The sequence below is a fragment of the Lissotriton helveticus genome, chromosome 10, assembly GCF_964261635.1.
Source record: "Lissotriton helveticus chromosome 10, aLisHel1.1, whole genome shotgun sequence".
Taxonomy (NCBI): domain Eukaryota; kingdom Metazoa; phylum Chordata; class Amphibia; order Caudata; family Salamandridae; genus Lissotriton; species Lissotriton helveticus.
This window is the reverse complement of record NC_136071.1, coordinates 107,085,606-107,101,459: the sequence shown is the minus strand read 5'-3', so window position 1 is coordinate 107,101,459 and position 15,854 is coordinate 107,085,606. Positions and strand designations below refer to the sequence as shown.

Below are 15,854 nucleotides of genomic sequence, written 5' to 3'. Positions count from 1 at the left end.
ATTCAAATTTACCAAATGCAATACATGTCTTTTTTCACTGAGTTTAGGAGCTTAACAAATGCTTAACAAGAGCAATTGTTTAAAGTTGAGTTTGAGAAAGATATAATCGAGGTTCAAGATCTGAAACAGACAATATTAATAGACCATTCTTACCTGTGACAAATCTTCAATTGTAAGGAGAATTGGAGTGAACAAATATAAACATCCATAGTCTCAATGAAATTAGTTGTGCAAAGCTATCTATTTCTCAAGGTGTCTCCTGAAGTATTACTCATGACCGCAACATTTTGATGCAGTACTCCGCTTAGAGTGCAAGGTATATGGCTCACATATCCGACCATCCATTTTCATATTGAGCTTGCTTTTCTAATTCCTCATTATTATAAATTAAAGTGCTCCTTTCTTTAAGCAAGATAATGGCAGATCCTCCACCCTTCCCTTGTACTTGCATCACCCAAGTCGATGAGTTTGCCTACATTCATCTGTGTCTCATTGAACAAAGCATATATTGTATTGGTTGCGACCTGGTTCTATTATCTCCAAAAAGAGCTTAAGTTTGGTTGCTGGCTTTTTCCAAAGTGTTGAACACTTTTGAATGCTCTCTTCGTAGTATGTCTTTTGAAAGTACCCAGTTGGCTTATGTCAGCAAGTTCATAACAGGGAAACCTATTACACAGTCTTTAGAATGTACTGAACCACACCAAGGCAGTTCTTTCCACCTGCCCCAAGTCAACCCAACATCTAATTGCTTTTTTATGTCTTGTCCTTAATAATGAAGCATATGACCAATAGAGGCTCTAAATCTTGGGCATTTTCTGTCCATGTAATAGAAAGATAAGTACTAAAGGTTTTGATGGTCTATTAATAAGTAAATAATTGTATTTCAATGCACAAAAGGCCCTTCAGGAGGAACACGAGTAAAGAGACGTGTTTTGATTAATAGTGCCCCAATTTTCTGCCTTGGTTCACCAAAAGTGATAGATTTTATCTGTCCAATTTCAAAAGCAGAAGCTACCAAAATATATCCAGCTCTTTTGGGCACGTTGGAGTATCGTGACCAAATAAGAGGGTTTCAGGTGAGCGTTGTGCCCAGTTCTGGAATACACTGCAGACTATTGTGCCCAGTTCTGAAGGTCACACCTGGAGTGTTGTGTGATGTTTAGACATCTCATATAACATATTATGCCTAGTTCTGAAGGCCATATCTGAGATACTATGTATTGTCGGATGCTACATGTGGTGCATTGTTTTGAGTCCTGAAGGCTACATCTCGAATACAGTGGAAGGTCTGGACAACCATCAGGCATATTGTGTCCACTTCTGGAGGAAAGAAAAAGGTTGAAAATAGTTCTCGGACAGGCATTCAAGAGTTCACTTTTTAAACCACACAATCTTTGAAGACTCGAGGGTAGCCACATGTACACTGATGGAAATACCAGAGGATGGACATGCTGCAGATACCAATATTCACATATGGGGATGTTAGAACTGGGGGTCTCTAGTTGGCAGAGTTAGGTACCACTGCCCAAATAGGGACCCTTGCTTCTAGTCAGGGTAAGGAGGAAACACTCTTTAGATAACCTCTGCTCACCCCCTTGGTAGCTTGGCGCAAGCAGTCAGGCTTATCAAAGGCAATGTGTAAAGTATTTGTGCCAACACTCACTGTAACACAGTGAAAACGCCAGAAACTGACTCCACAAAAGTTTAGAAAAATAAAGGTATTTAATCTAAACTACACAAGACCAAAACGACAAAAATCCAACATACACAGTTCAAGAATATGGTTTCAAAAGAGTTCTTAAGGTTGCGATAAAATAATCCACAGTTGCGTGAAAAGTTCAGTTGCGTCACGTTTTGCCAACAGTACCTTTTAAAAGCGACAAAGTTCCAAAGCAGAAGCTGGTGCGGTGGAAAACAAGCGATGCGTTGCTCCTGAGACCCTGGGGAGGCGATGCAACAACCCCGCTGCAGCAGCGGGCGTGTTGCGACAAATCCGGTCTGTATGGGGAGGAAGGCGGACTTGTATGGAATCCGGTGCGAAGGTTCCGTAGGAAGTTTTCTCTCGCAAAGGCACGATGCGATGATCTTGGGAGTTGCGACTATCTCTGGGGCGACTATGCGCAGACCAGTGGTGATCTCTCTCTCGCAGCTCCTCGATGCGATGGCTTCTGTGCCGACATTCGCAGCGACGTGATACGGTCTGCAAGCAAGCGGTGCGGCGATCTCACCCAGCGACGACAGGCTCTGCGACGACACTCACAGCAATGGTATTCTTCCCGCACCGGTCTGGTGCGTCCCGCAAACGAAGGGTGCGACTGCTCTGGCAGCGGCAACAGGCGCTGCGACGATCTCGACCTTCGTAGCGGTGGGAATTTCCTCGCACTGTCGGGGATGCGCTCCGCAAGTGAGCGATGCGACAAAACTTGCAGAAAGTCTTTAAAAGCTTGGTTTCCAGCTTCCCAACTCAGGTACAACTTGCAGAGGCACCACAACTGGCCCATGCACTTTAGGAAGGACAGAACTCTCTCAGCAGAGTTCAGGGAAGCTGGGGGTGAAGTCCTTTTGTTCCTGGGACTTCAAAAACAGGGAGCCAGCTCTTCTCAGGCCCTTGGAGATTCCTTCAAGCAAGGGGACACAGCACAAAGCAAAGTCCTTCCCCTCTCCTTGGCAGCAAAGCAACAGCAGGCCAGTCCAGCAGAGCAACAGCAGGACAGTCTTCCTCTTGAGTTTCAGCTTTCTCCTTGGCAGAGGTTCCTTCTTGATTCCAGGATGATCTAATTTTCTGTTGTCAGGGGTCCTGTACTTACACCCCTAAACGCCTTTGTTCTCTTTGTGCAAGTGGGCACTGAGCCCGATCTGAACCAGTCTGGGTGTTCCTTGAGCACTTTGTTTTCCTGGCTTCTCCTTTCCTTTCAGAGTGAGGGCAGGGTCGTCAGCCGCCCAGCAGGAGGTGGAGCCAGCATTGTGGAAGGCAGGCACAGCCCTATTCAGGCCCAGGTGCTATCTCCTCCCACCACTCAAGGTGCAAATGCAGTCATTCAGCCTAGGGCTGACCCAGCCAGCCTCCTCGGGGCTCCCCAGCCCCTCTCCCTCTCAAACCAGACAGTCAATTCACAAACAGGCCAAGGCACACAGAAAGGTCCGACAAGAGAACAGCTACCTTCTAAAACTGCTGTTCTCAAACACAGGATTTAAAAACAACCTTTCCTAAAAGATGTTATTAAATTCTGAGTTCAGGGATACCAGACTTTTATGTCCCATCTTGTTCCTATGGGCAGATATGCTGGTAGCCACTGTAGCCAGCATCCCCCATGATAGCCTATGGAGCAAGATAGCCTTACAGCAGTGAAAAACGAAAATGGCTGTAATTCACTACCAGAGCATGTCACCTGTGCAAGTACGTGCCCTACCTTTCACATACACTGCACCCTGCACAAGGGGGTACCTTGGGCCTTCCATAGGGGTGACCAATGTGCATAGAAATGAAGGGTTAGGCCCGGTCAGTGGGGACACTGACCAGGAGGACATGGCAGTTCACAGACTGCACACAGGCACTGCGGTGGCAGGCCCGAGACACCATTTTAGGGCTACTCATGTGGGTGGCACAATCAGTGCTGCAGGCCCACTAGTAGCATTTGACATCACCAGCCCTGGCACACTCGGTGCACTTTACTAGGGACCTCTGGGTGATACAAGTATGCCAATCAGGTATATCCAATTACAATAACAATACACAGGGAGCGCTTACACTCTGACACTGATCAGCAGTGGCAGAGTGTCCAAACCATCTAACCAGCAAGAACGAAATCCAGCGCAGCATCAAAAATACAGGAGGTAGAGGCAAAAAGATAGGGGGAAACCACGCCAAGGATGCCAGGTCGAACAGGGAATAAGTAGAGTTGATGGGATTGCATCTTTCAGCAGATGAGCAGGGCTGGTGCTTCTGTATAACAGCTTTCTCTCTTGTTGGAACCCATTTAACAAAATCCATTTTGTACATTCATTTGTTCTTTGTACAGTTGTTTTCCCGTGATGAGTGTTTATTCTGCTACAGTCCCTTTTGTTCCTTTTTTGGGACTCGCCTACAGAAAGCTACAGACAGATCTATTTTCTCCAATGCATTAGCAAATCTATATATAGTGAGCTTTCTTGTCAGACCTATGTGCCTGTTTCTTATTCAATATTTTTTCTTCTCTTCTTTTGTTTGCCCCTCCCCTGGAGCACAGCTTATTTACCATCCTTTTAATTGAGTGACTTTTATTCTTCCACTGCTTACAATCTGGGCAATATGGAAGCAGTTTTTTCTTATTTAGCGCGTACGTCGCGCACAGTCGACCCAAAGGTATTGGAGCGCTTAACATGAGCACTAGTTACAATACAATATACACCATTTTTTTCTTTAAAGTAAAACTAAGTGTTTAATTACCCATTAGCAGCCTGTATCACGTCCTTGATACTTTCCAGTTCATTGGTCGCAAAAGAAAATGGTAATTAAATAATTTTATTACCATTTTATTTTGCACACTTTCTGTGCCTGCATGGGGGGGGGGATACTCTGCGAGGGCATGTGTTTTCTTGCTTTCTCTATAGTCTTCATCTTTCCTCCTCAAATCCTCTCATCGCCTAGTGGCGGCTCCTCCGCTAGGGCGGAGGAGCGTCACCCCACTGCATTTTTGCAGTGACACAAAGGGCCCTCTCGAGCTGCCCAAAACAGTTTTGCGCACGTCGCTTGTTCTCCATGCAGGCTACATTGCAGCCTACATGGAGAACATGCCCAGGCCCCCAGTCAGTGCCTGAGCAGCGAAATACAACACTCAGACCAATCATAACGCTGCTAAAGCAGCGTTGTGATTGGCTGACCGGTCACCTGGGTGTGCTTCCAGTAAAGTCGAGCGAGGGAGGACTATGGAGGTGAAGAAGCGTCGAGAAGGTAATTTCTTTTCCTATTCCCGCTTCCGCCCCTTATCTCCCGCTCCCTCCCGCCTCTGCCCCCCTACCTCCGATCAGTGCCGGCCGTTACTGCCCTCGCTGTCTGTGTAGCTCTGTTCTACCTTGAGCTATACCGTAACTTATTCTGCCCTTTTCCACCTGGGTTTTATTTTTTAATTTTTAACCCGCTGTCAGAAATTGCCTTACTAGCTGGTGGGGTTAGAGGTACACCAGAAGTATTACAGGCCCTATCTTGTTAAATCCAGTTAAAGGCTTCAGTAACGTAAATGTGTTCAACCCCTGGTAGCTATGTCCCAGAGCCGATAGGCTCAACTTAGAGAATATGTAAAGCATTTATAAGCTGAAAAACAGCTTAAAGGTTAAAAACACAACACAATAAAAATCCCACCTCAATTTCTAACAATAAAGAAATTATTTAATTAACAAAATGACACTAAAATGATAACAAGCATTGCCATGCAACAGTTAATGTCGTTGCACCGAGGATATGGTGCTGCATAACTAAATACTTAAAAGGTCCCAAAAGCAAGACCTATTGGCTTTGCCAATGCTTGTTTAGTTTAGAATGTGATATTGATAATCCATTGAGATTTGCCTCCCGCTTATATTTCCATGCTTTCATGGTTTTTCTGCACATGACGTACTTCAAAACATTAATGATAGACTTACATGTTTTGCTCATAATACTGTGACCGAGAAGTCTCTCTTCAGACTAGTATATTCTCCAACCCATTATTGACAGATAATAAAAATGTATGATGTTACTCCTTACATTGGGCAGCCCACCACAGTTTGTTCTGGTGCATTCTGCTAAATGCAAAGCAACTTCAGTAAATGTCTGTAGGACTGTGCTCATTTACAGTATCTGCATTACTGCTAAAAGCATTTGCCACTGTCATCCCTAAGGCACTTTTATGAATATTATAAAATCTGCGTACTTCATTCATTGGCTGCCCAATCCTGCTTTTCCTGTTGTTCATTTTGTCTTCTTGCTGAGAAATCTACCCCTTAGTTGTTGAATAATGAATACCCAAGACTAAGGAGTAGGATAAAGATACACTTCTTGTGACTGTTGCGTTATATTCAAGGTTCTCTCTGCTAGTGCCAGAACTCTTGAGTTCAACCCGCTGCTACTATGTAGCATTATTACACTGATAGGCTCCCTCTTAATTCCCAAACTGGGAATGGTGTGCAACTTTGCTGGACCAAGGCATCTAGCTACTTGCTGCATAATCCGATTCTTAATATTGCATACTCTGAATGGAATGCTCTACTATTAAAGCTCCGGAAAATTGATGCTTTTTCGGTATGTGGGAGTTCAGGAGATCTCGAGGTACCGAAATATGTTTATAGATTTGGCTTTAGTAGTGAGTGGATATAGCCTAAAAATGGGGTAGTCCCAATATCCATTTGATGTACAGCTAGTATACAAATTAACAATTGCATATAGAAGCCAAAAGAGTCCTGTACAAAGTTGAGTGTGCCTGAATAATTGGAAAACTGTAGTCCATTGACCCGCTATTCTGATTTGTCCTAAACAAATGCTATTAACATGTGGCGGTGTGGGCATTATGGATTGTAAATGTAAAAGCCAGTAGGTTTCGTTTCTACATTTCGTGTTGATTTTATGGGGAAGCTATTAAGCCTGTACTTCATGTACAACCAGTTGACTGTAAAATGTGTTTTTTATTACATATTTACATAAGTTAAAAAAAAAATGAACAAAAAGAATTAAAAAAAAGAATATAATGCCTTTTGGATAGATCTTGTTTTTGTAACTTATTTCTACTGTACTACTTTGAATATTGGCCTGAGTTCCAGAAGTCCACAGCACTCAGTTGTTTAGTGCTTATAAATGTTTTGATTGCCTGACGTGTGTTACCAGAGCAGCTCTAAATTAGCTATTTTGAAGGACAGTTTGCAGGCCATCACATGGTGGCGGGTACCCATTCGAATCAAACAGAACTGTACCCTAAGAATGCCCATAAAGCTAATTTTATTCTGTTTGTTACAAGTAGCCTTCATCGTCTTTTTTTTGTACGATTCATTTATGTGAATGTGAAGGCCCTCACTGCATGCTTAAAGAAACTGGGCAGGGACTATGCCAGAATTAAGAATGCTGATAGTGATCATGCACTTTAGACATCATTGTTAATGAAATCTGTTTCTAAGTTGATTGCGCCACAATTTGAACCCATCCAGAAATGAAAATATCATATATTTTGTCATGAAAGATCTTTTTTTTTTTTTAACTATGATAATATTATCCTTAAGGATACTACAACTACATGCATCATTGATGGACATACCATTATCTATTTATGGAGTAAGGAAGGTGATGCTATAAGATATCCGATTCCTTCCTAAGGTTATGTCTGATTATAGGGTCTGTGAAAACATCAAATTTGTAGCGGTACAGACAAAGCACCAAACGTTGAACAACACCAAAATCGTTCTGCATAATCTTATCTTGGACCCAAAGCACAGATATTCCTTTTACACGACCAAAAATATAAAGCCAGTATGACGATTGTTCATTGATGCACAACCAAAGGTAAAATCTGCCACAAGAATCTTAATCGCAAGACAACAGTTGAGTGGTACAGTCAGTACAAATTTCAAATGTTTCAAATCTTCCACTAGAGATGTACAGTTACCATTGCCTTGACTGATTCAAGACTAGAAGTCTGAAGTGAACATATTCATGCAGTTCAGACAAATGTATTAAAGGGTACTTCAACCAGCACTTATGTTCTTCCTATATTAGGTTGCCATTTTGATATTTGTTCTACTATCGCCTTTGATCGTCCTAAACTCCATATGAGCTGTAGGTTAAGGTGAAGTTAATCTCACATGAAGGAAAAGGGAAATTGAAGGTGCTGAATCCACGGTGTATTACAAGGTTATTCTGGACTTAAAACCAAGTCATCACTCCAGAGATTTAAAAACAAAAAAAACTATCTTGCACTACTTCGAAGTAACTTGATGTTGCTCTATGTCTAATGTATGTTAAATTGATCAAAACCTTGGTGTTCTTGAGTCTTGCCTGTTTTTATATAGTCTACACCAGACCTCTGAAGAAAAAGATCACAAAATTATTGAATCTACTGAATCAAGCAACCAAGCTTGATTTTAACTTGTATAGTTTGATTTCTAGATGGTCATGCTGTCAACGATCTACATTGGTTTCCATTAGCTCAGAGTGTGAATTGTAAACTCCTTTGTACTATCTTCAGACATGCAGAGTATGGCCTCCTAAATTACAGGCTTTCTTTCTACACTGCATGTTCCACAGTGTCCTGAGTTGTACTGAGGGAAACCTGGTCTCACTATCCTGTTACAACTGCCAGAAACATGAGAGGACAATCCGATTGTTGGACTCTCAACTCTGGAACTCTTCAAGTCATATCAAATACCCCAACTTTGAAGCACCAGTATAAATACCTAAGACTGCCCTTCCCACCCTCTGTCCCTTTGATGGACAGAAGATGAATGCAGTTGATACCAACCTATCAACACTTCAGGCACGTTTTATTAGGATTAGAGACGGTTTTTCCTCAACAACCTGAGACTAAAATGCTTCAGTGCTTTGAAGTGGCTTACGTCTCAAGCTGATCTTTTTGAAAACATAAATAAATAACTGATCATTAGAACTGCTATGGAGTTGATATCCAATAGACTAGTTTTCTCCTTTTTCAACAAACTTGACCATTGTGTATCCAAATGCAGCATGTAGGGATAATGCCAAGCATGCAAATGCCACATTTGCCTTCCCTGCTCTTTGAGCAATTTATTATTTTTGCCTGCACCCACCTCCTCCCCCTCCCCTTTTTTCCTTTTATTTTACTCTTAGGCAGCTTAAATTGAAATGTGGCTATACAGAATAACGTTTATGAATGGCTAGCCTCTTACTGCTTGAGGTGGTAAACACAATGTTTAGAGGAGGTAATTGGGGAGGCAATTGAGAAGTTTTAATTTTAGTTCTTGACTTTTGGGCTTCACTCTGGGCTTAAATCATTGCTAATTTAATATGTATTTTCTATTATGATGGTGCTTAAAATGTATATTTTTCCAGAGCTCATCAAGTTGGAGATCCATCTTCCAGTTTAAGAAGTGCTACGCCTATTTTACTTCGAAGGTAAATTATTATTATTATTATTTTATTTTTTTTATCCTTTGCATAGTTATGTATACTGTGTACGACATTGTTAATCACCTGTAAGGGCTGTTTTGTAGTCCATCCACTGTACTTCAGTTAGCTTATATTTAAGTACTTGCATCTTTCATGTAACCGATTCATCCATTTCAGCCCATTCTTTCTTTGCTGAATTCCTGGGCTGCACCTTTGTTAACCCAGCTTCCACTCTACACTCCTCAAGAAGCTGTCCTTCTGCTTCTGTTTTTCCTTCATCTGCTCCCCAGTACAGCATACTTGGATGGAATAAAATGTGTTAAATGGAAATTCATGAACTGGTTAGATGTGGGGGCTAGAAATAATTACTTTTGTCTGGGTAAGAGTACAGTATGCTCAAGGTTAAAGTTCAATGGTAAGTACACTCTCAAAAAAGTAAAAGGAGGGACAGAGGACTGCTTCCAGGAAGAGATCACACAACAGCTATGAATATATGAGAAAAATCTATTTTCTGAAATACTTAGTACTGTGCAAGAGCATTTAGAAAAAGAACAGATTGGGAAGGATCCCTTCCCTCTCCTGTGATTGTGAAAAATGGATGAAAGTGGCAAAAAGGGGGTTGGAGGAATGGGAGGCTTGCCCCCACATGGATTTGAGTTGTGAAAAACGTTATCCAAGAATTTTTGGTACAGATTACCACTTTTGAAGTTCTAAAATGTTAACGAAAACGTATGGTAAGGGCAGTGATTAAGAGATGTCAGAATAATTAATTGTTAGATAAAGGTGCCTACAAGGGATTTTATTCACTAATCTTAGTCAAATTTCATATAAACGTGTTACTAATATGTTGAGCCCCAAATGGTGACTAAACGTTGAAAAAAATCTAAATATCACTGTAGTTGTTCATAAAATGAATATTCAGCAGAACAATTCGAGAAACACGGGTATATCTTTTTTTCAGGCCACACAATTTTAATGTGAAACAGAAATTTAAGGGGTACATTTAGAAACGATAAAACCTCATGATGAAGGGACCATAAAAGAACCTACACATCCTAGGTTTGAACAACCATTCCAAAAGTATATAGAAAAGAAAATGAATCTAAAGCAATAGGAAACAATTCCCCAAACAACACAAATGCTAGGAAAATGGATGTAACAGTTAACGTTTCGGTCTGTTGTGGTAATTTCATCCGCCAGACCATCTTCAGGACATACAGTTGTTTGTAAAACAAGTCCCCTGTATAAATATAATGTACACAATTATATCAATGGTCTATAATGACAGGAGTTGAAAAGAAAGGAAAGATAACCCCTGTGAAACAGAAAAAAAGGGGCATCAGAAAGATTCTGCCCTCCGGATGTGGGTTTGAACCATAACCCAATAATATAGTAAGGATCATAAAGAATCATGTGTAGACATAGAGTTAGAAAAGTGACATCGAAGCTTTCACCAAGAACAGCTTAATGAGGATATTCTACTTACTCTGATCTTGTTTGGTAATTAACTCGAACCAGAGTAATCGTGTATTGAAAACACAGAAAGGGGCCTCACGGATAGGCTCCTAAAGGTGTGTAGACAGGAATGTCTGTTAGCACGAGGGCTTAATCCTAAGGTTGTGGATCAAAATGCTTATTGGACGGCATCTAGACAAATTATTTGAAGATAACCAACTGATTTACGTTGCGATGTCCTAGAGAAAGGACTCGTAGTGTAGTCAAGATCTGACCAGAATCGTAATTAGTTGTCGATTCTAATGTTGAACTATATTTGTAATAGTTAGATAATAGCCAGCTGCGTTTAAATGTATCTGCACCCAGTATCTGCACCAAATATGCCACAAAATGTAGAGACTTGCTGCTCTACAATCGTGTAGACAAAATATTTTCTCTGCTCAAAAAGCACATATGAACATTTGCGGAGTACATTTATTATCCATCTTGCAGGAGTATCATGTGTCTACTTGCCTAGATGAATTAGTTTGTCAGCCTAAAATATATCTCATGTATGACCAACGCACATGAAGTACTCTAGTATTGCGTTTTGCAATTTAATACTATGAGTTACACAGTCTATATAGATGCAGACACGCTGAGGACTAGCTTACCTATCTTGAAAGAGAAGAGAATCTCTGTTTCCGTACAAAATACTGGAGGAAGCCATGCCTTGCGACCTCAATCAGAAAAGCAGAAGTCTCTTTCAGAGGTTTCCAGAGTTTGGGAGAGTAATGGTAAATAATACCTCCAACAAAACTAGAAGAGGCAAAGAGCTTTGTATTACTAACTGCTCTGTTAAATGCAGAACGTGTCTAATCTAAACAGGGAAGACAATGCCGCTTACTGAGTTTGAAAATGGCTCGTGGTCTCCAAAGCGTCCAGTACACAGCAGCTAGCCGGTAAACGAGGCAATCTGGTGGGAGCATTTATGTAACTGTGCAAAGATTGAAAGCTGGTGATGTCGAGGACGGACTCTCATGGTGACATATCGTTGGGGAACAATGCAGCTGCCATTTTGAAGTGACCTCCTCCTACCAAATCTATAACTAACGCTATATACACCTATTGAAAGTGTATCATTACTAGTGTGCTGATGTAGTGTGACAAACACACTACTGTGTGATTTTAATAATAAGTGTCTATTGTTAAGACGCAATGTTACAAGAAACTGATCAATAATTAATTATGAGCCTAAATAAAATGGTACCTTCCATTGTTCTAAACTTAATTTTGACACAAAAAGTAGACGAAGAGTGTCTTAAGGGCATGAAAAAAAAAAGTGTGGAAAGGCATAACACAGTAGGATACATACTCAATAGATGTACAAAATATATAATGTATTGCCCAAATCTTCATCATTACAACAACATATAGCAATAGCCTTCACAGTCAATCATTGGTTTAGATACATTTGTACATGTTAGGTTAGAACTTCTACCAAAAAAAGTTACAATACAACTAGCTTCTTGTATTCCTCATTCATTTTAAAAATATATATCTTGGAACCAAGACGAGAATATATTTTGACATTATATAATAATATCTAGAGTCATTGTATCAATTTCTTTCGCTCAAGTGATTGCAGATAACCTCATTTACAGGTGTAGTCGAAGGGTACATGCTGTTATATAATTGTGTAAAATATATATCTATATAGACAATTGAATGGTGACCAGTTGTGTGTGTGTGTGTGTATATGTATATGTATATATATGTATATGTATATGTATGTGTATATATATATATATATATATATATATATATATATATTCATTCTACAAAGCACTGCCCAAGTGGGCCACCTCAGCTTGCACAAATATTAGACAATGCCAAACGGGGCTAGCGTTCATCCCAAACAAAATTAGATTAAATTAAAGATGTATCAGCCAGAATTGTGCCCCAGTGGGCTACAGCAGTCTCGGATATCAGCATGGTCCATCATCAATTATTCTTATGTATGCATCTGTCACACCTAGGATAATAATAAAGGTAAAGTCCTATTAAAATCTTCATAACCAAAAAACGTATTATGAAGAGAACACACAAAATACTTAAAACATCAATCAGAAGGTTACTCGCAGCAAAAGTTCTCAACAGTTTTGTTTGAAAGTTAATGTAGGTGCACTGATATTTCCTCGTCCATGTTCAACCCATTGGGCACCATGGTGTTGAATCTGATAATAAATTTGGACTCCAGTTTCCTGAGTTCAAGTAGTCTGTTCCCACCTCTTATGTTAGGGGGGGACACAATCAATGACTGCAAATTTAACAAGATTAGCATTGCTTTTGTGATGCTCGTAAAAATGGCGAGCTACGGGATAGGTCTTGTCATTTTTACCAATTGCTCTCAGGTGTTCTAACACCCGTTTTTTACCTTTGTGGATGGTGCTCCCAATGTAGGATTTTGAACAAGGGCATTTTAAAGTATAGATGGCATGTTCAGTATTGCAATTTAAGTGTTTTTCTATAACCCATGGAGCTTCGGTGCTGTTGAATTTTAGTGATTTAATGCTGCTGCTAAATTTACAGGCTTTGCATTGGTTACATGTAAAGAAGCCTTTGACAGCATTGATCTTCTCGGGGTTCGGGATCATATTGCTGCATAATTGGTCAGGTTTCCGAAAAGTTAAGGATGGGTGGTCTCCTAAGCACTCTCTCAGATCATTATCATTCTTTAGAACCTCCCAAAATTTATTGATGCTTCTTTTCACTTCCCACGCATGTGTATTGTAGGTGGTAATAAATCTTATTACTTCTTTAGGTTTAGTTTGGGAGTCATCGGTTTTGGGGAATAACTTACAAACATATGTAACACAAATCACAGCGATAGAAGCACAACCAATCACTCATACATAATGCATACATTCGACACACACGGAACACTCTTATGTCACATAGTCATGTACATTTCAAAACGACATGTGCACATACCCAAACATACATTGAACACAATTATAAACTTTCAAAGGCGCACCAATGCAGTTTAGCAATGGAGGGGGGGTGGGATCGGAGACACGGACCTCGGGAGGGGGGGGTGGGGGAAGCCAGGACAGCTAGCACGAACGGGGGGGGGCCAGGGACAGCAAGCAAGCACAAACTTTCAAAGGCGCACCAATGCAGTTTAGCATACAAGACACGTATGGCAAAACACCAAATACAAACTAAACACACGCACCAAACACGCACACATCTACCAAAAGTAACGAAAGCAGGTAACACAAAACCACTGGCCCAGAGCACACTGCGCCCCTCCAGCTCAAAGACCGCCTATGGCTTTGCAATAGACAGGAACGACTTCCGCAGGTACTAGGGGAGGGGCCGCAGGGTCAGAGATCCGAAAGGACCAGCACAGCAGTATTTATTTATTTTTATTTAGGGCATTTTTATATAGCGCGGACATAACCCAAAGAAACATTAAACAAGCGATGATACTGGACGGGTGGGCATTGGGCAATGTGGCTGGATGGCACTGGGAGCGATCGACAGGAGGCGGGCAATCCGGGAACAGAGGACGACGGCAACGAGACACGCAAACACGTAAATAAACAAAATGCTGCTTACCTGATGAGGAGAGGACTGAAATCGCGCAACCCACCCCTGCGAAACACACGTCCAAAATGGCCAAAACATCACGGGGGGGGGGGGGGGAACATCCGCCCACCGCTGCATGACGATCGCAAAGGGGCAGGATGAGTAAAAATCGCCGGAACGCCCACGAATCTGCTCCGGCAATGACGGACAGATCTCTCTTCCAATGGCTAGCCTCCATTTTTGGAGCTAGCCAGTGGAAGAGCAGGCAGGACAAAGCCCCCGTACTGTTATAACATCAGATTTCGCCTGCGCGAACGCTGCTGCGCAGCGGACGCCAGGCGAAACCTAAAAATGAGAAAGTAATTTTACAAAATGGGAAACAAATCTGTTACAAAATGTGCCATAATAACGCTTCATAGCTTGCCTATTCTTGCAACATTTAGTATACCCTGCTACATAATTTAGTCCTCCCTTAAAGCATAAATCAAGTGGCCCTGACTTGAATACAGTTCAAGCACTGGGCAAGTACAATCAGATACTGAGTAACTTCACTTCTTTAGTTTGAAAGAGAGAGCACCTGTACTTGTCCGCTGGTGCAATACTTTAAATGAGAGAGTATCAGCACTTCTAAGCAGCAATAATTACTCTGGGATAGGGAGTACCTGCGCTTCAGAATTTCGAATTGAAGCACTTTGCCTGCATTTTGGGAAAAGTGACATGAGAAGACTTATGCTGGCAATGCATAGCTCCCATGGTTTCATATTGCTATGCATGACATTTTCATAATTTCAGTGAAATTATGAGTGATATTTCAACAACTATGAGTGACTTTCTCGTGCACACAATCAAGCAATGAAGATGAGGGGAACATATAAATATCCGAAATGACACCCATGTGAGCAACGACAAACTAAGAGCATCTTAAAACTGCTACAAAGCACCACACATGGTAGGGCACTCACCAGAGAGACTGTGGACTGCTGTTCTCAGTAACAGGGCAGGCAGGCACTGCAGTTGCTCAGAAGAGGATATGATTTTTAATGACAGTGTCTGAAATGCAAGTTTTATAGCATGGTTCAGCTCGTTGGTAAATCTAACCTTACAACTCTAACCTTTCTGCACCTCTCCCATTTATCGTTATTACTTCCCCTCCACCCCCAAGAAAAATACCCGCTTTCTGTTCTCGTTATAACATTTTGCAAAGCCTCAGACACATATTGCTTATGCGTGACATTTATGTTTTCATTGCACAAATGAGTGACACTACTACTGAATGAGCGGCACTTCCTCGTGTGTAAATCAAAGCAATGACTTATTTGCGTGCCTGTGAGTTTTCTATTACTATAGCCAGATATACAACAACAAAAACATGTCATTAAACAAGCCAGACCAGTTGGTGTAACTAATGCGTGTTAACAGTATCAGACACTTGAGTAATAAAAACATATTTTGTTGTGAAGTTGAGTTTAAAATGATGCAATTCTGAATATATTAGACAATCATTTGAACGTTCCTAAGGTGTGTGAGAGATAAGCAGTCTACACAGTGCTTGAATAGATAACATTTTCCCATTAATATGCAGTTACTCACTCTTTATACACTTTAATTCTTCCTCTTCCAACATCCCTCTGAAATTGTACAAACACATCACGTCATCACCCTGCTATTTATTGTTGTCTTTATACTTTGTCCATCTGCATGTACTTCCTTGCGTCCATACGGTCAGCTAACATGCACACAGTCT

General features: G+C 41.1%; 1 protein-coding gene across 3 annotated transcripts in view; it reads left to right on the top strand.

Moving 5' to 3' along the window:
• LOC144785991 (uncharacterized) overlaps window positions 1–15,854 on the top strand; it is a 324,665-nt gene that overhangs the window by 128,263 nt on the left and 180,548 nt on the right. For all 3 annotated transcript variants that reach the window (XM_078664896.1, XM_078664895.1, XM_078664897.1), the window contains one exon: window positions 9,026–9,088. In XM_078664896.1, coding sequence (XP_078521022.1) covers window positions 9,026–9,088 — 63 coding nt within the window. The remainder of the gene's footprint in view (window positions 1–9,025; window positions 9,089–15,854) is intronic.